At 35.3% G+C, this 27468-nt stretch overlaps 1 protein-coding gene across 1 annotated transcript in view; it reads right to left on the bottom strand.

Annotated features, from left to right (window-relative positions):
- ABCB1 (ATP binding cassette subfamily B member 1) overlaps nucleotides 1-27468 on the bottom strand; it is a 48405-nt gene that overhangs the window by 14714 nt on the left and 6223 nt on the right. Inside the window, exons 2-19 of the mRNA XM_063150769.1 lie at nucleotides 26230-26345; nucleotides 21302-21464; nucleotides 20392-20507; nucleotides 19579-19639; nucleotides 18140-18287; nucleotides 15222-15294; nucleotides 11431-11622; nucleotides 10644-10815; nucleotides 9396-9520; nucleotides 8486-8657; nucleotides 6793-6906; nucleotides 6364-6474; nucleotides 5171-5296; nucleotides 4776-4979; nucleotides 4242-4412; nucleotides 2919-3080; nucleotides 1149-1391; nucleotides 244-390 (exon numbers count right to left, since the gene is read on the bottom strand). Coding sequence (XP_063006839.1) covers nucleotides 244-390; nucleotides 1149-1391; nucleotides 2919-3080; nucleotides 4242-4412; nucleotides 4776-4979; nucleotides 5171-5296; nucleotides 6364-6474; nucleotides 6793-6906; nucleotides 8486-8657; nucleotides 9396-9520; nucleotides 10644-10815; nucleotides 11431-11622; nucleotides 15222-15294; nucleotides 18140-18287; nucleotides 19579-19639; nucleotides 20392-20483 — 2313 coding nt within the window. The 5' untranslated portion in view covers nucleotides 20484-20507; nucleotides 21302-21464; nucleotides 26230-26345. The remainder of the gene's footprint in view (nucleotides 1-243; nucleotides 391-1148; nucleotides 1392-2918; nucleotides 3081-4241; nucleotides 4413-4775; nucleotides 4980-5170; nucleotides 5297-6363; nucleotides 6475-6792; nucleotides 6907-8485; nucleotides 8658-9395; nucleotides 9521-10643; nucleotides 10816-11430; nucleotides 11623-15221; nucleotides 15295-18139; nucleotides 18288-19578; nucleotides 19640-20391; nucleotides 20508-21301; nucleotides 21465-26229; nucleotides 26346-27468) is intronic.

A 27468-nucleotide genomic window follows, 5' to 3' on the forward strand; every position in this document is an offset into this window, starting at 1 on the left:
TTTTTGGTAGTCAATTGCATTCATATGAAATTTGATCATATATTACATAATATTTAATGTATAACAAGCATATGTCAGGTTGTAGCAAGATTTTTAGCATTTTGTGTCATAAAATTTTTCAGATTTTTGCAAGAATGCTTCATCCACTCTTCAGCTTTAGTGATTGTTTAAAGTTAATTTTATTTAAAATAGATATTGCTTTTTTTTTTTGCTTATTTTTTTGCTTATTTTATTCCAACTTACCCCAATAATTTCAGAAAATATGACTGAAAATGCAGGTTGTAAAGCTCCATTGATAATTGCACACAAGATTCCAACTACAAAGTATGGCCATTCAGTTTTATTCAACTTCATAATTTTTAGAAATGAAGCTGGAGGTAGTTCTTCAGCCTAAAAAACGTGAATTGCATTAGGACAAACATCAATGTATTTGGCAAAATACAGAGAAAAGGAGAGATTAATAATCAATTTCCTATTCCCAGAATCTATTCAGGGGGAGCAAAACTGTATAATTTTTAATAACATGAATAAATGATTGTACTTTTTTTTTTGTTCTAACACGAGGGAGATCTGTACACGATATTTATAGCACTTTTCTTTTTATATTAGTTTATCCATGTAATTTTTGTTGCTGAATACTTTGGTATTGGTCAGTGATGACTGAACTATTTATTCTGGGCATATTACAGTGAGTAATCCATGGCTTGATTAATTCAAGTAATTGTTCATGAAGCAATTAATAACAGTAAAACAGTTGCTGTAAATATGAATGTAATAATATTTGGGGAGGGGGTTGCAATTTTTTTTGTAAGTTGTTATGTTGGGCTAAATATTTTGTTTCTTATCCAAAAATGAATATTTAACCTGTATAGCTTATGTTAGTATGGTACATAAATATATGTAAGTATGTTTCTTTTAAGGGAAATTTACTTTCAATAACAAATTCATCATCTTTGTTATATTGCCATTTTATTTCTATTATCATTTATGGTGAAAGTAGAAAAGAAAGTAATGAATATTATCAGTCAAAGGCTATTTAGTATTTTAAATTCTTATGTCTTTTTGTACCTTTTTTCTGCAGGAGAATGAATTTAACAAACTTTGTTTAGAGGAATTAAGTTTACTAACAGCTCAGCAAAGATACTTACAGGTGAAGATTTTTCCTCATCAGGACTATCATTTTGCTCTCCTGGCTTTTTCATGCTTCTCCGAGTTGATCGTCTTCTCAATCCTCTGGTTAAGGGTTCTTCAGAGTCTGGTTCAGATTCACTGCTTTTGACACTGTGTAAATTCTCATAATTTTCTGATGATGGAAGTACATTCTCATAATTTTCTGATGATGCAAGCACATACTCATAATTTTCTGATGATGGAACTTCAGCTTCTATTGACTAAAAGTGGGAAGAGCATGATGCTAAGATTAAACATGCACATATTACTTCAAACTTTCAAAATTATGAGGTAGTCAAAGTAAAAGTAACTTTGTTTCAGTTGAAAGAGATATTGGGGAACAACATATAATGCCTTAAGGAGGTATGAAAATCTGTATAATTATTAGAGCTCTATTTTCAGAGCTTTAGTCATATATGAGTTTTGCATCTCATGAAAATTCTTATAGTAAGTAGAAGACAGAGAGTAGCCACTCTATTTTTTAATAAATTAAACAAAAAAATTTAAATTGAGAGTAAGCCCTTTGCATTCCCCTTGGGATCATTTAGAATTAATTCTTGGGGAATATACAGTTTATTTATGAAGTGATAAAACATTACTGTCTTTACTGGAAAACGCACTAAACAATTCTTGACTTTAAATGGAATAAGGAAGTTCAGGAGGAAACAAGTCAAAAAGACATTTTGTCTGAAAAATTAAAGCAGACCTTTACCCTTAGTGGCACTTTTGCCAGTCTCTTTGAGAGAATGAATAAATGTCTACCCAACCTGAGGTTTTTGATAGCAACTGGATTCAAAGTTGCCTTCAACTTGTGTTTTGTTTTTTCCATTTTTAAAATTTCTTACTGCTTTTTGCATTACTATTAAAAATATCTCTTTTTACTTGCTTTCAAATTTTAATTTTCTTTTTTTATTGTTTTTCAATTTTCTTTCCATTTTATATTTCCTCATTTTCTCCATATTTTCATTTGCTTGAATACAAAGTTACTTTGAATCTAAGGTAACCAAATGCATTCTCCTATGAAGAAATATTTTAATTGGTCTGGTTAACCTCTTCAGTGTGACATACTGAGATGGCAGTTTCAGTTTCTTTAATGCACGTAGAGGTTATGCAGTAAAACAAAGGCTACAATGAAAATCTGCTATAACCTAATTAACCTAATGGTCACATGGGACATTGGGATGAAAGTATCCAAGTGTCTTGGTCTTCATTTAATAGCTAACGCATTTCAGAAATTTATTATAATTTGCAATCTCTTTTTTTTCTATCTGTATAAGTTAAGAACACATTTTTGCTCTTGGCACAGCTGAATTATTTTTCTTTTTCTTCTATTCCAACACTTTTTTTTCTTTAGAAAGGAATTCAGTATGAAGAATTATAACTAAACAGCTTAAAATGCTGCATTCCTCCAGAGTCAGCCACTGTATTTTACCTTTTATCAGACTAAGAACAACCAATGGAATACCAAACTACTGTAGTTATCTGCTCTGCACTAACTGCATAAAAAGAAAACATAAAATCATCTTTTAAGTTTAAATACCTAGAGGATTAAAAATGTACTATCCTGGGTTTGAACAGGTCTTGTAGCCAAACTAGGGTTCTCTCTCATTATTACTCACCTTTGAAAGTACATGAGTCTTTTGCTGTTATCAAAATATGCTGCAGAATTTCCCATACTTCTGCTAAAACGACTATGGGTGGGCGGAAAAAAAAAAAGGAAATGAGGCAACAGCTAGAGACAGAAGTACCTGCATGTTAACAAGTTTGTAGTAGATTCCCTTTTTCTCAAGCAATTCAGCATGGTTGCCCAGCTCTTTGATAACTCCACCTTCAAACACAGCAATCACATCTGCATTCCGGACTGTTGACAGTCGATGAGCTACCACCACCGTGGTGCGTCCTTCCCTTGCCTGAAAACCGCAATAGTTACTGTCAGCGTTTACAAGTAAATGCAAAAACTGCTCATCTTCATGGCAGAATTGAGTAGGAACTAAAGGAAACATTAAAATGGTTCACAGAAAAATATAACTTTAAAAAAAAATCTAAAAAGTAGTTCCTTAAAATAGAAATATAATTTAAAGATTGAAATTTAATATTAGAGAAAATCTTTCACTGTGGCACATAAATACATCACATTTGATCAAAAAATATCTAAACAAAAATCTCAATATATAGAATTTCAGAATATTACAAACACTAAAATGTTTAAAATGCTATGATTTTTATATTTAGGCCCAGAGTTGCCCACTTAAACTATAAAATCCATGGAGAATTTATACTCAGAAACACTAGAAAATATTTTACACTCACTTTTAAAGATAACAGTGTTTTAAGCTGTAAGTCATTGCTAACTCAAGTGACTACAATAAAAACAAAGTTTTCTAAAATTTCATATGAATTGTATTTCAACTAAGTACCTTTCTTTGGATATTCATAAGCATAATACACTTAATATTCCAAACACCACAGCTTGTCATTTTAATTATGAGGCTGTTTTAAAGTGATCAAGCAAATTTTAGTTTAAATAATGAAAGCAATGATCCCAAGCAGTGGAATTCTGTCATCTTCAGTGATGTCCCTCAAGTGGTCCCTCATACTGGGACCCATACTATTCATTATCTTTATGACTGATACTGGTAAATGGGATTGAGTGCATACTCAGCAAGTTCAGGGTGACATCAAGCTGAGCAGTTTATTGACCTGAGGGAAGGGATGGCATTCAGGAGGTCTCTGACAGGCCTGAGGAGCAGGCCCAGGAGAATCTCATGAGGCTCAGCAAGGACAGGTGACTGACAACAATATGAATGGCTGTAAGACAGATAATGGACGAGGATGGTATTTACATCAACAAAATGTTGATTTAAGCTGGATAAGGCAGAAAATATTATTCCATCTTCTAATTTGGAGTAGGATTTCTCTCTGTAATGCCTGCAAATATTCTGTACAAAGAATATTTGCCAGATTAAAGTTTACATTTTCTGTTTTTATGTGTCTCTATTTTCAACAAAAGTCCAAGAAAGAAGTAAATATTAGGCTCCTACTTACATGCTTCATTCTAAAACTCCACTGACCTTGTCCAGTGCTGCCTGCACAATTGATTCACTCTCAGTATCCAAAGCTGATGTTGCCTCATCAAGCAGAAGAATTTTAGGATTGCGAACCAAAGCTCTGGCAATTGCTATTCTTTGCTTCTGGCCTCCACTGAGCTGTGCCCCTCTTTCTCCAACCACAGTTTCAAACTTCTACAAGACAAACACATGTATTGAAAAGACTCAGTGTCACAGTCCCTCCACTAAAGATGCCAGCAATGCCAGAGATGCTGGTAGCACCTTCTCCTTTCTCTACAGGAATAAACACCTACTGGATACACCCGACTAATCATTTGTGTTCCTGGAATTCTGGTAGTTCCTCAAATGACAGCCAAATCATTGCCTGAAGATATAAAATGAACATTATTCTCAAAAGTTATGAGGAAGCTCTGCATAGCTCTGCATATTCACAGGTCCAGGATAGCTTCCTGTCTTAACAAGCATTCCTTCTGAGGAATCATTTGGCACAAGAAGTTTTAGAAGAAATTATTGCATCAGAAGAGCTGATCTGCTTACATTGGGTAGCTTCATGATGAAGTCATAGGCATTTGCCTCCTTGGTGGCTTTTTCAATCTCCTCCATGGTGACATCCTCACGGCCATAGCGAATATTTTCTGCAATAGTAGTGGCGAAGAGCACGGGCTCCTGATTCACCACGCCAATAACCTCCCGCAGATACCGTATGTTTAAGCTCTTAATGTCCTGCCCATCAATGGTAACCTAAACAAAAGAGAGCAGACAAAAACTGTCTACTGCTTGTTTTGATCAAGGAGCCTCTCTCTCCATGCCAGCATGTGCCATTTCAGGGGACGCTTCACCATGTCACAGGAAAATTGACAAGAGCAGCGAGGCTGGAAGTAGACTTTCCACACATGGTGTGCAGAGCATTCATCTCACTTGAGGTGTCTTACCGTGCCTTCCTTGGGATCATAAAATCTCTGGATGAGCTGAACAGTTGTGCTTTTCCCACAGCCACTGCCACCAACCAGGGCCACTGTCTGGCCAGAATTAATCTTGAGATTCAAGCCCTTCAGTATCTGTCCATATGAGAAGGTTGGTCAAAAACATAACAGTATTTAGAAATGTCAAGGTAAATTTGAAAGACTAGAATGAAATAACCTTTATATTTCTAGCCAAATTTTGTAGAAAAAATTTATAAACATGTGGATTTAAATTTTGCATTACTGATGACTTCAGCTTATTTTTCCTTATAATTACATCACAATTGGCTCAGTATCAATGTACCATACAACACACTTCTCAATTACCTGTCTCACGAACCAGTTCATATGACAAAATAATAGTATTACACTATTCATAACTAACAGAAAATACAAAAACAATACAATGAAGAATTTCTGTGTTATGTTGCCTCACCTTTTTCTTTAATTCATCATATGCTGACTACAGGGAAGCTATGTAAAAGTCATGGTTAAAAGCTGAGTAAATTTCCTTGCTGCCTACCAAAATTAAGAAAGGTCACTTTATCAAGGTCAGGGATTTTCCTTCAAGGTAAAGAAGGAAAATTACATAATGCAAAGACACTTTCCATGGAAATATTTTCAAGAACCATTGATATGTTATCTATCATCACTGCATTAAGATTCCGAATACATGACAGTGCTTTAAAAAGAAAACTTCTTCTCTGTCTAGACAAGTACAGATTCTGATCTCTGTTCCATAAACAGCAAGTCCTTGCTGAAACTGCTTTCTTTTTTTCCTGGTTCAGACACAGCCATAAAAAGCTGCATTGCAATTATTTTAAAACTTATTAGCTCATTATTATTACTATACACAAACATTTGAGTTAGGATTGTAAAATTATTTTTATAGAAATATATATTTATAGTTTTTTGCATAGCCACACTAACTAGGGCATTAGACAAAAAAATTATTCAGGAAACTTAACATGCGTACCTAAGGTGGAAATAAATCTAACTAAAATCACTGTGATGACACGTTAGTTTTAAATACATTAGAGAATCAATCTGAAACTGTTAGATTTTCAACAAAAATTAATTTATGTGAATTTTTAATTATTTTTTCCCAACATATGATCCATATGTTCCACTGTAATATATATATGAAGTTTCAATTACAGTACCTCAACATCTGGTCTGGATGGATAATTGAAGTAAACATTTATTAATTCCAAGTTCCCTTTTATGTGGTCTGGTTTGTAACCTGCCTCTGAATAGCTGTCAATTTGAGGTTCCTGTGCAAAATAAAATAAAATAAAATAAAATAAAAACCTTTTTTTTTTTTCATAAAGAAGTCCTCGAGTGCACCATTATTCTGCAGAAATGTTAAACAGGTTTTTTAAGTAATTTAGGTGAGGTTTCGGAAAGATCTAAATGACACAATATTTTCCTCCCTCACTGCTACATTGCTACATTGCTGATATGCTCATGCAAGAATACTTACAAAATTTTTCCATTAAGCTTCTGTGTGAATTTAGTTCCTGTCTTTAAAAAGAAGGGTCTCTTACCTTCAAGAGAAGTTTTGAAATTATAATGAGGGCAATGATACTCACATTGTCTATTATGTTAAAGATGGCGTAGGCAGCTCCTCTTGCAGTTGCAAACGCCTCTATGCTTGGAGCAGTCTGTCCGATACTGAAAGCTCCAATCAATACAGAGAAAAAGACCTGAAAGAAATGTTTACAGAGGCATGTATTCATCCTCATTTAAGCAGAAAATGATATTTATTTCTGTTAGGTATTTTTGGGTAAGGAGGTCTGTTAAGGGAAGTTTAATGAATCTAGAATTAAAGCAAAACTGAAAAGGTCTCTCTTGGGCAAAGAAAAACATTAAGAAAAGGGCGTTTTAAGGTTCATATCAGAACTGAGAAGCTGTACAACAATAATTTTGCAAATACATTGAGAAAAAGTGAAAAAGTGACTCAGAGTTGTAAAACCTATGACAAAAAATTTAGAATTGCACTTGATGTCTCAGGATTTATTGTACTAATGCATTCTTTGGCCAAAGACTGGAAAGTGTATTACATATCTGCCACAGAACAACAACAGATATGCAAAACACTATCATTCTGCTTTCAAAGAGACAGTGAGACAAGTATAGAAAGCCAAGTTCTTCATCAAAAAGTAATAAAGGATACCCCACTTCAATGAAAGAGCAAAGTGCAAGCAAACAAGAAACAGCAGCAGAAGAGAAAAATTCATCATTTTCTCAGAATAGCAGTTCATTGCTTTCAGTTAGTATCAAAACAAAAGCAATTAAACCACCCTGCTCAGAGATCATAACAACCATAGTAGTCAGAGCAAAGTCTGTTACACCCATCCTCTTGAGCAGAGATCATTCACAGGTTTTACACCCAATAATGCATCATCCATGCCATAAAAACATCTTTTGAACTACAACACAATTTGCAATAGAGCTTGCAAATACTTTGAACAGAATAAATTACACATAAGGTCATGAACTTCACTGAACCTTCCATATGCCAGCCTGTACAAAAGGTTCAAAAGAGCCAAAACCACATATCAGAGACATTTTCCACAAGCTTCAGTGATTCATCAATGAAACAGATAGTTTAAAAAATATACAAATATATGCATATTGTCAACTGGCTGGGTTTCATCATGGTTAACACAGTTATTCTTCTTCCCCTGTTTTCTTCATATTTCATACAAAATTAGAATGGTTTCCACATCAAGAAAATAATTTAAGTTATGATCTAAGTGTTATGGCTTTCTTCCTTCAGTTAGATGGTGAAGTATTTCCTAGTCACAAGTATGTTTTTACCCCCCCAATTTCTAAAAAATACCAAGAAGTGATTCCAACCTCTCATGGTGCAAAACATAAGCAAACATTAAGAAAATGATCTACTTAGTGTGCACAACAGCTAAAAAAAGTATTTGTTTCTGCACCCTGGAAATGTATTCAGACCTCTGAAAGCAAATAGCAACTAGAAAAGGTCTTGCACTTCAGTTTTTGCTTGAACTGTTTCTATATCAGTCTGATCTTATGAAAATCAGAAGATATATAGGATTAGTTGAAAATCATATATGTTTTAATTGGGCTCATATAGATTGTGAAATCCTACAGAAACAACATGTAGGCTTCTGTGGTGAGAATCTTTTTGTTAAGAAGGGATGCTACTTTTCCAATTTTGAGACATAATTCTTATTACAGTCAAATACACACTTTAAGGTTTGTTCTTTATTATTTCTCACTGTCACTGAGAATTTACTCATTAATACTTACTGTGAGAACTTTGCCAATAGTGTAATCATCAGTTAAGACCAAAGTAGTTCCATACCAGAATGCTAGTGCATATGATGCATATATTAGTAAGAAAGCAGCACCCATAGAAATATTAGCTGTAATAGCCTTTCTTATTCCCATTCGTTTAGCATCTTCTAAATTTTTATGATATCTGGAAGAAAGATAGAAGTTCAAAATAGACTCACACTTGTACCATGGCAGACCTCACAAAAGCTCTGTGGATGGATTAGAAAAAGAATGTTTACAAAGTACATAAAATAGCTAACCCTAAGACTGTATAAAGGTAAGCCTGCTAGTCAGGCATGGAGTTTCTAAGGCAACCCCTGAAAATGCCAGCATTAGTCAACTTGGTATATAGAAATAAAAGGGCATTGCAGGTCAGGGACTGCCATTTAAGTTGCTTCTATAGATCAGTGAACTTTTATTGGGAACCACTCAAGATTAAAGGTTAAAATATATCAGCAGATCTATATTTTACAGTACAGCAAAAATAGAGATACTGTTTGTTAGCACCTTCTCAACTACTGAGTAATCAGATTAGATTCTGCAATAGTGTAGTTTCAGATTAGATTACTCAGTAGATTACTCAGATTATTTATAGATTACCAAGCATATCATCATCTCTTCACAGAACAGAGGTCCTTTTTTGTCTAAAGCTCTCATGGTAAGATATTTGAAGTCGTTTGCATACCCCTTAATGCAGAGACAACATATCAACTCTAGAAAAATAACTGATTGTCTTTCAACATGTAGCAAACCTCTTAACAATCTCTCAGTAACTAAAAATGCAGAAAGTGCAAGACTCTCAACAGAAAATATACAAGAAAATCTCAAGCCATTTGAAGTGAGTATTTTAAAATCCAGTGATGAAAGCAAATACTGCTCTTACCTTTTAATTTCTTTTTCCTGTCCTCCAAAAGCTATTACAGTACGGATTGCTGCCAGAACTTCTTCTGCAACAGCACCTGCTTTTGCATATGCAGCCTGTTCTTTGTCGGTGAAAGCAGAGAGAACCTAATACAGAATCAAGTATTTTGACACATGAAAACCAGAATAAGCTCAAGCACTCAAAATGACTTTTATCACAATTAGTGTGCTCCAATATGAAGCCTTTTAACAATAGGGTTGTTCTGCATGGGTGCAGAATGTCCAATAATCAAATTCCTAAGTATGCTGTGAATTCAATCAAATAATTCCACATTGTAAACAACTAAGGCCTGGATTTTCCCTTTTCCCCCGGTGCAAGAGATAAGAGGAGTGCTCATAGTGAGCTGCTGTGGTTTTCCCCAGGCAGACCTCCTTAGCTCATTCTCATCTCTGGCTGCCTTAGCCAGAGGACCCTGTAGCTTAAACTGTGAAGAAGTGGCCACAGTCTGTGAGGACCCAGCCATTTGACATATATGGCACATACATCTCCAATCCTACCTTTTCTGCAATATACTCACTCAAGACAGTGACAGCTTTAATGATCTTTGAAATATAAGGGAAATTAAATACCATAAAAGTCTGAAGATTTTAAAATATAAGGCACTGTGGTCCCATGGAAATTTGGACCTTTTCTTATCTGGGTCTGTACAGCATTTCTTACCAAATTTTTTAACAACTATGAAAAAACCTCTGTGTCTGAGACAAAGGTTTTTTTCTAAATTATTCTCTTATTTTCCAGGAGGTGCAATTATTTCTTTCAAGAGAAAAAGTACATATACAGATGTTAAAGATTTACAGATGTAGATTCTACACTTATATCTTGCTTCTTTCTCTGTATGTGCAATATTAGCAGAAACAGCTTCAAACCAAACAAGTCTACCCAATCTATGGGAATTATAATATTCAAATGACATAAAATTACTGAATTGTAGAATGACCTAGGAAGGGATATTAAAGATAGCTAGTTCCAGCTGCTCTGCCATGGGCATGACACCTACCACTGCACCAGGTTGCTCAGAGCCCAATCTGACTTGGCCTTGAATGAGAGGGTACTGATACACAGTTCACCTAAGAGCTTATGCACCTAAGTGTTATCTAAAGCTATAATTGCTCTAAGGACACATTCTAATACTAAGAGTTACAGATATGTAGATATATTTCATTATCTGTCATTAATATAAAACCTGACGCTGTACATATGTTAACTTACCTTTGCCCAGAGGGCTGCTGAAAGTCCCAGGACAGGGCTAACTGCGAGTATTACAAGGGTTAATTTCCATCCTCTTATGAGACCAACAATAAATCCTGTCACAAATGTTGTTAGTGCTTGAACAAGCAATCCAACCTTGTCACCTATTCCGTCATTAATCTTGGAGACATCACTGAAAAACAATTTACAGAGAGGAAGAAAAATGCAGAAAGCACAAGAAAGATTTCCAGTTTTCTTACATGTGAAAGACAATCTTTATTATTCAATTACTGCTCACAATAACAGTTTTCTTCAAGGTAAAGCAATATGTAGTGTGGACAAGGAAAATTTCATATTTCTTGTGAAATTGTAATGCTATAAACCTGCTTTTGTCTGAAAAAGTTAAATTTTTTTCTGTAGAGCAAAACTACTCTCACTTTCTTAATTCCAGAGTTTTTATCAGTTTGGTATTTGTGGGCTGTTTGGAAATAAAAGAAAAGGATTTCATATAGGCAATGTTATGCAGTTAAAGCTGTTCACATTGCTGGGCTGAGCCAGCACCTTTTTCAGTCCTCAGTGTGTCCAGAAAGGAACTGTTTTCTTTTCATGGGGTAATAACACAGGCTGGGCTTTAGTCATCCTCAGAGTTCAAGGGAACTTTACAAAATGCTTTTCTGACATCTTTGTGACAGTCCTGTATCAGAAGTACTAGCAAGTCAGTCTCATAGTTTAATTTAAAAATAAAAATTTTTTAGTCCTGCATGTTTAACAAGATCAAATAACATTGGAAAAGGTATGGTGTACTTACTCTAGAAGACGAGTGTTAAGTTCTCCCACATCATTTACATCAAACCATCCAATTTCCTGTCTCATAATTGCATGAAAAAATTTTTCTCTAATTTTTTTTATTTGCCGACCTGCTGCTAAGGTCCAGAACGAAGTCTGAATATAAGCAGCAAGGAGAACACCAGCTGCTATTCCAGAATAGTAGTATGCATATCTGTAAGGAAAACAAAACCAAAAAAGGGCAAGATTCTCTGAAATCAGGTTAAAATTGGTTTAATTACTTTGCTAGTGCAAATTTATCATGATGCTTACTTTTTCTGTTTGATCTGAATTAGGGTTTATATGCTTGGACTAAAACTTACACTTCCCTGTAAAACTTGCTGAGTTTTCCATGAATAGCATTAAATGTCAGAATGATCTTTTTTAAAATTTAGTAAGTTTTTTCTCATAAGATTCTTTTAGAACTGTATTTCTGATACAATACCCTTTTCACTTGAATCTGTCACGTCCATAAACTGCCTAGCATTTTTAACATACATAGACAGACTAAATCACATATATGTATAGCATATACACATTTAAATAATAAACATGCCTGTCTATGTAAATAAATAAATAAATAAGTGGATGGATGCAGTAAATATTTCCTGATTTGACAATACAGCATTACTATACTTACTGCTACTGAAAACAAATGCCATTAGATCAAAAATTCTTTGGATCTCTTATTCATAACTGATATCTTACTTTTACATTTTTACATTAATTCAGCCCTGTGCTGTGAGCAGGGTGTCAAATCCAAACCAGGAGTATGTGAACCACGATATTTCTCAGACTGGGAGTAAATCTGAGTCACAGCTTTAAACTGTTTAAAAATAATAAAATCGATTTTGATTTGATGAAGAATTACATCAGAATCAGTCATAATGGAACTTAGAACTGAATTTAAAAAATGTAACTTAATGGATTTCATTTGCAAAACACAACTAAAATCAATGATTAAATATTTATGATGTATATCACCTGCAATTATAAGAATAATGTATCTATATAAAAGTAAACCATTAGCACAAAGCTTGACTCATGACCTTTTGTGAACTCTTGTGACCTTCATTCTTTTACTAAGTTATCCCTACTGATTTTATAGAACTTTAAAATGAAACTTGGCAGGAGAAATTTCAGGAATCTGTGTGCAAATGCTCTGCTCTAAGAGAGAATGGCTTTACAAATTAAACTTCTCAAATTTTGTTCCAATCTCTTTTGTGGTTATAATATCATACAGTTGAGTTAGGGACTTCGAAACTGTACTCATTAGGAAATTCACTGTATCAAAAGTGTTTAATAAAATCAGGTTAATGCCTAACAGAAAGCTGGTTAGTTGAATATTGACTTCAATTGCATTTGGCTCCATCAAAAAAAAAGCTTCTCAAACTAAAACCAAGAACACCAATTCTAAATTCAGCAGTTTAGACAATTACTTTATGATGCGACATTTCTTCAAAGAATTGATTTATGCGTGGACTTTGTTTACTGACAAATCATTTCCAAAGGGATTCATGGCTTTGCCAGATTCCATGCTGATGAAATAAAGTCTGTAAATTCACTGCTGTAACTTATCAGAGAGTAAATGCACATTGAATTGAAAAATAATAGTTCTGTTTCTTTTGGGTAATCGTTGTAGTTTAGGTAAACTGTGTGAGTAACAAACTCGACTAAGTCCACATGTATAGTTCAGTACTTGAACACACCCGTGTGAGAACTCTGTCCTTGCAAACAGTTTCTATCATTATTTGACCTGCTGGCAGGCGTTCTAGAGAAACAAGGAGCTGGCACAAAGAGCTTCGTCACACCAGTGAAAATGCCAACTCAAGGCTCTATTTAGAAAGTTTGGAAAAGAGCAACTATTCCCGTGCTGCTGTTGATATATTTATCAGTAAACAATCTGTTTCTAAAGGGAAACTAAGGCTGCTTTTTATTCTTGCTTGTACTTTCAGAATTTATTTGTGGTGGGTTTGGCCCTGGTTGGATTCCAGTTGAGGACACTACAACTTTCCTTCTTCAGCTAGACTAGGAAAAGAAAAATATAATTCAAAGCTCATAAGTGAAGATAAGGACAGGGAGAGATCACTCACCAATTAAATAATGGGCAAAACAAATTTTACTATTTCCTATGTAGCAATTTTTAGTAATTTTTTAAAAAGTTCTTTCAGAATAAACACAAGACAGACTTTGAAAATGTTGTGCAGCTAGGCATCAAGTGTTTACTAAACACAGAAGAGTTAGGGTAACTTCACCCACACACACATTATTTAGTTTGCAATTCTGCCTTCAAATTTGTTTTTGAATCAGTGGGAGCAAGTATATTCCACTGAACATTTCTTACATTCATGTCAGAGGCTGACAGAAATATTGCAGAAGCAAGAAGCTCTCCTATAAAGCATAATTGCCAATTCCCTCTTGATTCATTCTCATTACATTCAGGTTCTTCATTTCTAAGAAACAGCCTTTTCATACCTTGTCCATTTATTTTATGGGAAAGAGCTGTTTGGGTATGTTTTGGTTTGGGGTTTTTAGGTGTAAATAGTCATAGGTTTTTTAATTGAAAAAATTAACTGCTGAAGCTACATAAGTTTACAGTCCACTGTTACCCAAAATTATAATGCTCTTTGATATCAAACAGCAAGATTTACTACAGAAAATGCCTTATCTCCTTCCCTTCAAAGTACATCAGACTTTTTCAATATTTAATGAGGAACAGAGTTCAGCCTGAAGAAAAGAAAATGAAGTGGTACAAGAAACACACAAAATTCCGACATCGTGCATAAATCAAGTGTATGGACAATGGTTAATAAAGCTTTTAACAAAACACATCTATTAGCAGCTTATTATGTTTCTTCTTATTTGATCTTTTCCTTAAGGAGTTTTGTAGCAGAAGCACCTACTGGCTATTGTCTTCTGCTGTTTCCCACTCTAGAATGCTAGATTTAAGGTGGCATATAATCTAAATCTGCATTTTCTACAGTCTAGATAATTATAGAATTATAGAATTGTTAGGTTGGTAGAGACCTCTAAGATATTTGAATCCAGCCACTAACTCAGCACTGCCAAGTCCATGACTAAAACATGTCCCTCAGTCTCACATCCACAAATCTTTTAAACACATCCAGGGATGGTCACTCAACTGCATTCCTGGACAGCCTGTTCCAGTGTTTGACAACCCTTTCCACAAAGACATTTTTTCTAACATCCAACCTCCCCTGGCACAATTTGAGGCCATTTCCTTTTGTCATGTTGCTTATTAGCTGGGAGAAGAGACTGAGCCCCATCTTGCTATAATCTCCTTTCAGGTACTTGTAGAGAGTGACTTAGCTGAACTTGATGCTTTGGCAGCAAAGTAGGTAGTATCTGAAAATTCAACGTTTTTTTGCAGGTGAATCACCATAGCTCAAGGTATTGACAGATGATAATCAATATAATTTTTTATCATAACAATTACTATTTATAAATTCAGAGGAAGAGAAGAAAGAAGGATGGCAATGCAGATTTCACTGGGATATAGGGCACCCCTGAAATTTGTCAGGATGGCTCAGAGCAAGAGATTACAGGGAAATTGTTGGAAATAGCTAGGAATGTTCAAGAATCTTACCAGGGCCTCAAATAATCCCTTGTGTCAATGTTTAATTACACATATTATTAAATCATTGGTTTTTTATGTTGTTTAAAGTGTGCGAAACATCCTTGGGAGAGGAATGGCTTGACTAGAAATGTGTGACTACATTAAAAAAAGAAGAGGAAATATCAATTTTTAATTACCTTGTCATGTCTTCTTCCAGCTGGTTAAGCATTTCTGCAGTGACATTCTTCAATTCATCCATTGAAGAGTTTTCTTAGAAAGGAAGAGAAGAGTAAATACTTTTAACAGAGCAAGATTTAACAAATTAGTTTTCCTGCAGGCTGTTCAGCATATCTGGAGTTGCTACATCTCCTTTTGAATCAAGATGATTTGGAAGAAAGGAGGAAATTTTAATGCACATGAATGAACATTACTAATACAGGGTTTGTCATAACTCCACTGACTACAAAACTACATCACTGTAATTTGAGATTTAAAAGTCTTCTTGAGCACACACACATAGAAGAACAGAGTGGTTTGGGTTGGAAAGGGCCTTAAGGGGTTGACCCTGTTTTAACCCCCCTACCATGAACAGGGACACCTTCCACTAGACCAGATTGCTCAGGGCCTCACCCAAGCTGGCTTTGAACACTTCCAGGGATCAGGCATCCACAACATCTCTGGTATACATGTCCCAGTCTCTCATCACACTCATAGTGAGGAATTTCTTCCTGATATCTCGTCTAAATTGTCCCTCTTTCAGTTTAAAGCTATTACCCCTCATCCTATTACTACAGGCTGTGCCTTCCAACCCCAATTTGCTCAGCCTGTCCCCATAAGGGAGTTGCTTCAGCCCTCTGATCATCTTCATGGCCCTCCTTTGAAGTTACTCCAACAGTTATCCTTCTTATGGTGCAGGGTCCCAGAGCAGGATGCAGCACTCCAGAGAGATGTAGAGAGCGTAGAAACACCACCCTCCACGTGCTGGTCACAATTCTTTTGATGCAGCACATGATATTACTTCCCGGGCAGCTAGCCTACAGTACTGGCTCACATTGAGCTTCTTGTCAGCAAACACCTCCAAATCATTCACCTCAGGGCTGCTTTCAAACCATTTTTCTCCCAGCCTGTATTGTGCTTGGGATTACCCCAACCCACATGCAGGACCTTGCCCTTTGCCTTGTTGAACTTCATGGCATTCCCAGAGATCCACCTCTCCAGCCTGTCAATTTCCCTCTGGATGCACCCCTTCCCTCAAGCGCATCAACTGCACTGCGCAGCTTGGTGTAGTTGGCAAACTTGCTGAGGGTGCACCAGATCCCACTGGTGCACCAGATCCATGTCAAGGAAAAAGCTTGACCAGATCCCACTGTCCATGTCAAGGACAAAGCATTGAACAGTGTCAGTCCCAATACTGACTCCTGAAGAACCCACTCATCACTGGTCTCCACTTGGACAACTCTTTGAGTGTGACCCTCCAGCCAATTTCTTATCCACCAAGTGATCCATCCATCAAACTCATGCCTCTCCAATTTAGTGAAAACTGTGTCAAGTTTTGTCAAGTGCTTTGCAGATAGTCCAGGTGGATGATGTCCAAGCTCTTCCCTACACACCAAATTGGTAACCCAGTTGCAAAATGCCATCAAATTTGTCAGGCATTAATTGCCCTTAAAAAAGTGATGCTGGCCATTGTCAATCCTCTCCGTATATTCCATGTGCCTGTGCACAGTTTCCAGGAGGATCTGCTTCATGATCTTGCTGGGCACAGAGGTGAGATTGACTGGCCTGGAGTTCCCTGGGTCTTCCTTTTTCCCTTTTTAAAAATTAGGGTTATGTTTCCACCTCTTTCAGTCAGTGAGAACTTCATCAGACTGCCATAATATCTCAAATATAATGGACAGCAACCTCCTCCATCCGTTCCCTCAGACACCACAGATGCATCTCATCGGGTCTCATGGACTTGTGGAACTCCAGATGCCTTAGATAGTCTCAAACGTGACCTCCTACAGCAGGCAGTTCTTGACTCTCCCAGTCTCTGCCTTCCCCTTCTGTGATTTGGGCAGTGTGCCTGTAACATTTGCCAGTGAAGACTGAGGTAAAAGATCATTGAGCCCCTCAGCCTTTTCTGTATTTCAAATGAACAGGTCTCCCATTTCCTTTTGGAGAGGGCCCACATTTTCCCTCATCACTCTTTGATCACTGACCTACCTATGCAAGCTATTCTTGTTGCCCTTGACATCCCTGGCCAGATTTAATTCTATCAGGGTTTTAGCTTTCCTAACCTAATCCCTGGCTGCTTGACAGGTACTCTGTATTTCTCCCAAGCTCCCTTTCCTTGCTTCCACCCTCTCAAGGCTTGCTTTTTGTGTTTGAGCTTGTCTCCTTGTTCATCCATGTAAGCATCCTGGTATTTCTGCCTGACTTCTTCTTGGTTGGAATGCATTGCTCTTGAGCTTGGACAAGGTCATCCTTGAATATCAACCAGCTTTCTTGGGCTCCTCTTCCCTCCAAGGCTTTATCCCATGGTACTTTACCTAGAAGGTCCTTGAAGAGGTCCAGGTCTGTTCTGCTAAGGTTCTAGATAGTGATTTTGCTGTCCTCCCTCCTTGCTGCCCTAAAACTCCATGATTTCATGGTCACTGCAGCCCAGGCTGCCCTCCAGGTTCACATTCCCCACCAGTCTCTCCTTTTTAGCAAGAAAGAGGTCCAGCATAGCACCTCTCCTCACTGGCTCCTCTATCATTTGAAGAATTTATCATCAACACAAACCAGGAACCTCCTGGATTGCTTGTGCCTGGTGGTCTTGTTCCTCTAGCAGTTATTGGGGTGGTTGCAGACCCCCATGAGGACCAGGGCTGGTGAATGCCAGGCTGTTCCAATCTATCTACAGGGACCTCATCTGCTCGGTCTCCCGGGTCAGGCAGCCTATAGGAGACTCTCACTACAATGTCACCCCAACCACAGTGTATTTCTGTTTCAATGAACATGAGCGGCTAATTTGCATCATAGCATAGCATTGTTGTTTCTGACAACTGTATCTCCTGCCAAGATGTGTGAATCTTCCTGTTTCTGTTTTAAATAGGAGCCATTGATCTTGTCATAGCAGATATATTCTTACCTGAGAAATTTTTTTCTCCAGATCCAACAAAGCTATCAGTCATATCACCAAAAATCATCATGGCAAAAGGGAGACTGCTTCCATGGGCTACTGCCATCACAGTGCCCAGTATCATTAATAATTTATCTGACCAGCTGGAGTATCGGAACTGTGAGTGAGAAGAGAAATTAATTCTAACTGTTGTACTAGAATGCTAACACAATGTTATGTCTACAAAGTCAAGAAAGTGAAGAAAAAGCTATAAATTGTACACTTGCTCTCCCAAATCTACAACTTTATCTCTTTAGAATTACAGTTTAAAATAATTTTAAATGTACAGGTATAAATCCCTTCTATATAAGCCCTTATATACTATAAACTCTCAAAACCAGAGAGATGTGGCATTTTAATGCACTAGTATCTCCACCTGAGTAAGAAAGACCATAGGAAAACAAGATATACAAAAATTATGCTTTTTACATTTGCCATTTAAAGTTCAAATTATAAGAAATTTTTATGGTGCTATGATAACTAAGGCAATAATTTCTTTTACTGTAAATTCATTATTATGTAGTTAGAAAATCTAATGTTCCTAATGTACCCAGACATCATGAAAAGGTATTGAAATCTAAATCTTAAATTCTCTTGCCATTGAACTTAATAAAGTTTGAGCTCATCTATTACAAAATCATTGGGTTCATTCTGTACTGTAAACTACTAAGTTTACTGATGCAAATTATAGTTGTATGGTGTAATTATACTAGTGTAAACTGATATAGCAAAGCAAAGAAATTGGGCACTGGCCACCATCATGTTTATGTTTGTTATTTGCAGTGTCATTGCTGTGTGTTACACCCACTAAACCTACAAAATATAAAATATTTCAGTATGGCTAAGAGAGGACCTAGGATTTACTTGATTAAATATTACAAGTTTGTGGTTTAAAATACATGCAGAAAAATTTAAAGAATCTGGAACCTTTTAGCATACAATTCTTAATTTTAACTTTCATCAGTAGCATGGAATTGCCCTTTACTGCTGACACAGGTGATTGAATAATGACTCATGGGGATAATTAGTGTGATTAGTACCTGACTGGTAATTTAGAGGACAAGACCACACTCAGTGTAGGTATGTGGCCATGCTTCTCGCTGTGAATGTGGAAATTCCTATCTTTCATAAACAAATATCTGTATGGGTGTGTTTAGGATGATGATTTACCAAGGGAACACTCCTAAGAATACTCATCTGTAAAAGACATCTTCTTTAGTATAACTACACCCACAAAAAGAACGGCTTGATTTCTATACTATAGTCAATATTCTGTAGCATGAATACATTTGGTAGAGACAGTATCATATATTCAGGATGCTAACATAACTGTAACCATTTTTGATTACACTTTGAAATGTGCCTATGTGTATCTATATGTAGACGCATATAGAGAGAATAAACCTTACCAGTGCAAATGGGCTCACCACCTTAGGTTTTTCCCCTTTCTTCTGCTTCGTCTTTGCCTTGCTAAAAAAAAAGTGTGGTAGTTTTAGTGAATTTTAAAAGAGACTTAATTTTGCAGAAATACTAATTCAACATATAAATGCAGTTCAAATATATTATAATTTTGAAATAATTTTACAGCAAACAATTGTGTAAAATGAACATGATTTACTGGGCATTCTTGAGATGTTTCTGTTTAAAACTTCAGCAATGTAAGTAGCATCATCTCCTAACTTCTATAAATTTAAGTCATGTTCTTCCCAGTTCACCCCTTCAAGGATGAAGCAACATCAGTGGGGCTGGTGGTTCCACTATCTGGTCAGGGAAGTTGTGAACTAAAGCACTGTATAGATTTCAAAACAGAAGAGAGGAAAACTTTTGTACATAGTGGATAGGGAATAGATAACATGTTCAAGGTATGTAAAATGTTGATTAACCACTGTACTAAAAATTTTAAGATAATTTTTAGTAGATGACATAAATGTATCCAATATTTCCATTCCAACATAATTTCTGTCATATTTTAGAATTGTTTTTCTAGTCAATACTGAGAGCACTTAGTCCTTTAAAGGAGAAAATAAATAGCCCTTTTGCATGAAATGAATGTGCCAATCGATGCTACTCTTATGTTGATACAAAGCTTTCTCTTACTAGGTCTTCTTAGCAAAGTAAGTTACAATAAGTTTTAAAATATGAATTTCAATAAAATATAAAGCAAGATAATGGAGTCTAATAAGCTTCAATACATAATGTTTACTATATTTAAGAATACTTACTGTTTGTCTTCAGATTCATGACCCGGGCTGGATGCAGCGATCTCATGACTATTTCCATCTGCAGAATACTTCTTTTCATCTTCAGAAGGCATTTTAAATTTATTGAAGATAGTTTCCTGTAAAATAATATTTGACTGAGAAATACAAAATCTTAAGCTGAGGAGAGCAATCTCAACAATCATTTGTTTGAAAGAAAAATATGGCTATTTATTATAATCAGTTATTAATATCATATATTACAAAGTGAATATTCCTAATGCACAAGTATAAGCATATTGAAATAAGTCCAGAAGTTTGGAGTTTCCTTACAAAAATTTATATTCTGTATTTAGCCATTTGATATCTCCGTCATTTATTTAGTTTCATTTTAATGATATAAGAGTAATATTTTCTGCAATGCAGCACAGATACACAGAATAAATGAAAAATAAAATGTGTATTTAAAAGAATATGCAGTAAATTAGATTTGTTTTAGTTATCAGTGAATTTATAAAATATCACTGATTTTAAAAAAACCCTCCAAACTACTGACATACCGTGAAAGTTTCCTCCTGGTTTGCGTCTACTCCTCTGAAAAATTATTCAAACCTGAGCAGAATTAATACGGGTAAGGACATGCAGCATGATTGGACTTTGCTCCTCTTATGTAAGACAGACATAACAAATAGCTTTCTCTTGGATTTTTTCCCACTCCAATAGCCTCGTTTATCTTGGGTAATGAAATGTATGCACTTTGGACTGTACCTCCCTTTTCCTAAAGGGAATAATACTATCCCTTGAACGCATGCATAGTTCATTGTCACCTGGGAAAACAAGCCTGAATACTTTATTCTTCCACCAGGAAAAGTTCCCTGTTATAGGTACTGTTGTTTTGATTTTGCCCCTTAAACGGAAAGGAACTCCCCTTTACCTTATTAGAGATGTTGCTGAATGCTTGAAGTAACTGTTGCACTTAAAGATGAATCCATCCTTGAATACACAGTGAGAATGAAACCAGGTAACACCAAAACATTGTTTTAATCTTTTGCTTCCTTTCCCATCTTCTAAATCTAATCCAGGAGAACATTGCCCATCTAGCATGAAAAGAAAACAGGATTTTACTACAGTGCATATAGTTCCTCATTTGAGTAACTGCAGAACAGCAAGATGAGTTTCAGACTCAGTTTAGAAGTGTTTTGGAAATAGCTCTGGTTAGCAGAAATGTGCTTAATTATTATTCTGATTTTTGAATGTATGTTTATATTCTAAACAGTTTGAAATAGGCCATTTGTTCTACTGTGGAATGTTCTGTTTTTATCAGTATCTGTAGGCATTGCCTCAATGAAAATAACAAAAATTTTAAACAGTTAAATAAATTATTTGCACTTCATAACCCTTATTTCAATGTATGTATTAAAATAGACATGTTCAACATTTTTACAGAAGTAAAATTTATGAAAAATTAAATACAATACCTGTCCTAGAAGTTAAAAAGTTTTACATGAATTTTCTTGTTGGTCTTCTATCACTTTACTCACACAAAATTTACTTAATCTGATAATTACCCAGAAAAAAAAAAAATTGTTTATTTTTGTTATGCATGCCTGTAATCTCAAAATGTTAGTGAAGCAGTATTTTTATAATATTTTGGAATAGAGATAGTCTTATCAGATTGAGAATTACTTTAGAAAGGGTAGTTTATCATTGCCAATCGAGAAGAATATAAGAGTTAATAAGTATTATATGTTTATCAAAAGTCATTGTGATGTATTTATACAGAAGTCTATCCACAGCAGTTACTGGGAATACTGGGTTTTAACTTGTGTGCCTAAATGCTTTCCTAGACATGATCTTAATGGACTGGTCCAATTATTTCAGTGGGACCCAAAAAAAAACTAAAGTAAGTAAGAATCCTTAAAGAAAAGTCAATTGATTAAAAAAAAAAAAAAAAAAAAAAAAAGGACTAGGATATGCAGGTCTTTCACAACCGTTTTGCCCTAAATGGAAAGTAGAGAGAACAATGAGATCCGTCAGAATGTTCTGTTATCTCATTGCCATGTCTCAATGCTATTGCAGTGCAATCATGATAAGAAACGGAAATAAAGATAAAACAAAAGAGCAATTTTTGCCAGAGTTTCTATTGCCTGCATAAGTAATGCAAAGAAAATCAAACACATCTGTTTTTATCACACTAGAAGCTGAATCAACTAAATTGATATTAAAAAGTGGGAAAACAGAAGTATAGTATTTTGCATCTACTTAATAAGATGCAAAATTCTGTAACTTCTCTACAGCTTCTGTAGTTTGGTCAGTGACATAGCTCCACAACTGCAGTGAATTTGAAATCAGAGAAGATAATTAGATTTTCTTTTAATCTCTCATATCTGGTTTAAAACCTATAATTTGGGTGAAAGTATACAATTTCAACCTGAAAAAGTTAAATCTGTAAAATAAAACAACAGCAACAGAATCTGAGGCATCACCACTGCACATTACCTGAGTATATGAAAATCATGTAGTAGCTGATTTACAACCAAAATCTACAAAACCACCTAGAAACAATATAGGTGCCAGTCAACCTAATCCAAGGAGAAATATTTTCTCATCCAAAGTCTGGTGACTGGTTTTGCCCTAAATACATTAGCAGGATTCATAAAGCCAGTGTTTGAAAATTCAGCTCAGTTATTTGGTTACATCAACAGCTTACCCTCAGCTTTAGCCAATCTTTGATACCATCAAGGGGGAATTTTTAATTCTATCGGCCCAAGACTTGAAGCATGAAATCTTGTTTAGACATTGTCTGTATCAAGTAGACATTGACTAGAAGATAAGTAAGGATGTCTTGAAAGCAGAGTGTCCTGATCATTGAATAATTCAAAATGAAAGAAAAGGGCTTTTTTTTTTACTTCTACTTACTAGTCACAAAATTTCTCACAGAAGAGGGATTTAAACTGAGATGACCAATACATGACCTTTGGGCTATTTAAGGTTCATAAACAACTTAAAATTCCTTCTCAACCCCGTTTGTTTTATTATGATTAGAAGAAGCAGAGATCTGGTAATGTGGGAATTGTTGGAAGATTCAAATCCCTTGTTGTTTCAGAAGCAAATAAAGAATGACTGATAAGTTTCATCTACCTGGACTGCCAAAACTTCTGACCCAGGTCCATTTCAGCCCAATTCAACAGTGGATCAGTGGGATTTCATGAAGATAATGACAACTGCAGCTCAAAGAGCTACCTTTATTGAGTTATGGAGTAATTGTTTTAAGAGATTTTAGACAGTTGAAAGTTCAGTAAAGTGACTCATGAGGTCAGGTAAGTTGGCCTTGTCTAAAGCAATGCCTGTACAAGAGGAAAACTTCTAATTTTATACCAAAAATTACAAGTGGTCATATGTTTGTTACACCTATTGGCTAACTACTTCAATGCTCCATCTCTACCCTCACAGACATTATTTAGTTGAAGATAGAACAATACCTCTTGGATATTACAATTTCTGTGAAGCTCTGCATCATCAGATGTGTTTTCTATGTGAAAATACTTACATATATTCATAAGGTTTACTTAATCCCCTCTTAGTTAAGATAGTAGCCAATTTCCCTTTGTCTAAAATACTTTTATTGTGTCTGCATTATATTCACACATCTTTTTTAGAATTTTAAGCATGAATACTTTTTACATGTTTGAAATATGATCATAGGCCCCTTGAAATGCTCTGTCAACATTGATTCCATAGGTTGGAGCACAGGTAATTCCCTTCTCTTATATTTATAAGTGCATGGTTTGAATAATCTCTCTTGGGCTCTCTAGTATAATGAGAGATTGTATTGGCACAATAAACAAACCTTAAATCATTCTTTGAGTCAGTGCTCTTACAGACCATTCACCAGATTTTTCAGTATAACTCTGTGATTTAAGTTGTAGTTTGCATGATCATAACATAATTTTTGGACTGCAGTTAAATTAGGTATACACAGATCATCCTGTACCATACTCACTATTAATTATTTCAGACTGTTTCCATGTATTTGACTATCTAAATGTACTTATCCATTCCCCTTCTTGTGTCACAATGTATTAATATTTTATTAACAAACTGATCATGAGATATGAGTTTCTGAAGCTGCAGAAAAAGGCATTTGAAAAATAGGGTTCTCAGGTTCTGTGGCTAAGTTTCAACTACATATCATTCTAAAAAATAATTTTTGTTGGGAAAATCTCATCCCAAAAACAACAAATTTGATCTATTCACTCTGTTTTATCTGATGCAGGCCAGCACATCATAATTTGACCGATGATATTGGAACTACTGACACAGAGACATTAATCTAATAATGATAATCATTGATATCAGAGACAAACTGTTGTGAAATGATGGCACAATGCCTTCAAAATTTTCTAAACAATATCAAGAAAAGCTAACTTTTTAAATGCACTTTTTAACAAAACTAGCAAACAAACAAGAAACTGAAGCAAATACTTCAATGTCTGCATATACTGTGGCCAGAGAAAAATCACAAAAGCTACTTTTTTCTTCTATTTACTTTAAAGATGGAAAGCTGGATTTTGTAGTAAGAGCCAGGTAGGCAAAATGCTTGAAAGGATTGCAGGAATTATGTAATGATTCCACAATGATATTCAACCCTAGCATAGAACCTGTGAAGAACCTCTGATTTATGGTACTAGAACTCCTGCTCTAGTTAAGCAGCCTGTTAATCAGGGCTGGAAAAGAATAATACTCTGTAAAGCAATTTTGCCAACTTGAATACTATTCTATCAATGAGAATTTTCCTATATGAAAGGAATTATTATACTGTCAGAAACTGACAACTTTGTGTTCCTTTAACTATGCCGTATGCTCAGCTACAGGATAATGTCTATTGTAATTGCTGGACATTTTATTTTTCCTGGACGAAGCATGAGAACAAATCAAGTTAATGTAAACATCAAACTTCTATTTGTGTTTAAAAGGAAAGTCTATTCTGAAAAGCATGTTTTAAAATTACAAAACTCCCCTCTTATTGTCTGTGATTTGATTTGGAGTTAATTTTTAATCCTCATAAGGAGGACTGCCACAAACCAATGTCACTGGATTCCTACTACTAATGTGCTAGTTTTCAGCTTTACAAACTCAGTCTTGTTTCTGAAAACATAACCATTACTTGCTGGATAATTGCATTTAAAGTTCTATTATTGTTGCACTTGGAAAAATTATTTAAATAAATATAATACAGAACATTAGGGCTTTAAAAATGTTCAGGACTATATTTTACAAATGAAAACTGACAGGAAAAGATAAACAAAATTACTTTTTGTGCAGGTGGAAAACATTTTTCCCACTTAAATCTGAATAAAATATATAATACTATGACACGTCCAATTTTTGTCCATATAATTTTTCTAGGCAAGGATACGCCTGGTGACATTGTAACAGTGCAAGTAATCCTTCCCTCACCGAGGGGCTTTGATTGGACCGTGACCGTTTGCCACACACAAAGAGCCCTTTGTGAACTGGGTAAACTCACCTTAAAAGTATTCAGCAGTTACTGATTAGTTACGATACATTACCATTTTTTGATAACTTGAATTAATGAAATACTAAACTGAGTGTTAATGCCCATTAGCAAGAAATAGGGAAAATCTTTGTGGGCCAAGGAGTCCTCAGTGAGGTAGGGTAGAGCTGGCTTCTACTGCCCCTGGAAGGAATCTTCTTTGGGACTGAATTACTGTCTTTCAAAGCCCTGCTTTTCCCTTAGGGTTTTATTTCTTTTCATGATGATTTTTTTTTCTCTTGAATACCTAAACTGCTGCTTAACTTCATTTCAAGAGATGTACCTCTGTCTGCAACCTTTCTTACCTTGCAGAACCCCAGTTTTATCAATTTTTTTGCAGTTCTTGCTCCAAATTAAGTAATTTCCTTAAAGGTCTGAAAGATGGTTACACTTCTGTCTTGGATCACAGACAGCTGAACACCTGAGAAACAAGGAAAGGAGTTTACAAACTCCCTATATATGAAATATATAACAGCATTGATTTTGTATTTTATACAGAAATCAAAGCTATTGACTGATTCCCTCGTACAATACTATTTAAAGCCATATTTTCTAAATGCTTGCATTCTATTCCATACTATCTGTGAAATGTCTCGATCACACATGAAATTATAAGACTGAAAAACCTCTCATTCCGCTTTTCCCTAGTAATACTGAATTTCAAGTTTTGTTTATTTCTATAGTTACAGTTAATTACATTTGGAAGTTCATTACATGTGGAAGACATATAATGTCAAAATGCTGTCCTGTCCATCCTCCTTCCTTCAGATAACATCAAATATTACATATTAAATTCTTAACAGGTGTTTGAATTCTGTACCTTCACTGTTAGTTTCCAAAAGCAAAGATGGAGAACTTCAGACTATCTGAACTACTCAGAGTTTTTCTGGATGTCTAAAATTAATTGTTCTTGAGACAAGTTAGACCTGTTACCCCTTCCCTGTCCACAACAAATAGGAAGAACTTCTTCTTTCACTTCACTTTACAGTATGTTCAAAATTTTAATGCTGCTTTCACAAGTGTTGCTTGTCATCTCTTGACAAAAAAACTCAACAAAACCAAAACCCCAAACCAAAAGAAACAAACACCCCCCCATCCCCCTCCCAGTTCCTACAACCCCTCTAGGCAGAATTGGTGTTTTTGGTCTTGAACATTACTACCCTCTTGACACAAAACTATTTCAAAGATTTGGGGTTTTTTCAGGAAAGTAGCCCCAAACTAAGGGTTATTTCAATAATAGGCAAATATTTTTAATTTCTCTAAGTAATTTGACTTCCACTTTCTGTGGCAGTATGAAAGTATACTTACTTATTTTATTTGATCTTAGACTTTGGATTTCATAGCTGTGGTGAAGTGACTAAAGATAATCCTCTCATAAGACATTGGTTACAGCACTGTGACCATGTTCTGCACATTGTCTTTAACCACAGTCAAATTGCCTTGTTCCTTTTTGATGTTTACAGTAAAACAAATGATTGTGCACTCTAAGGTAAAAGTGTTTCTGCAGGCAATTGGATACTGTGCAGACACATGTTCACAGGCTC

The sequence above is a fragment of the Melospiza melodia genome, chromosome 1, assembly GCF_035770615.1.
Source record: "Melospiza melodia melodia isolate bMelMel2 chromosome 1, bMelMel2.pri, whole genome shotgun sequence".
In the NCBI taxonomy this organism is placed as follows: domain Eukaryota; kingdom Metazoa; phylum Chordata; class Aves; order Passeriformes; family Passerellidae; genus Melospiza; species Melospiza melodia.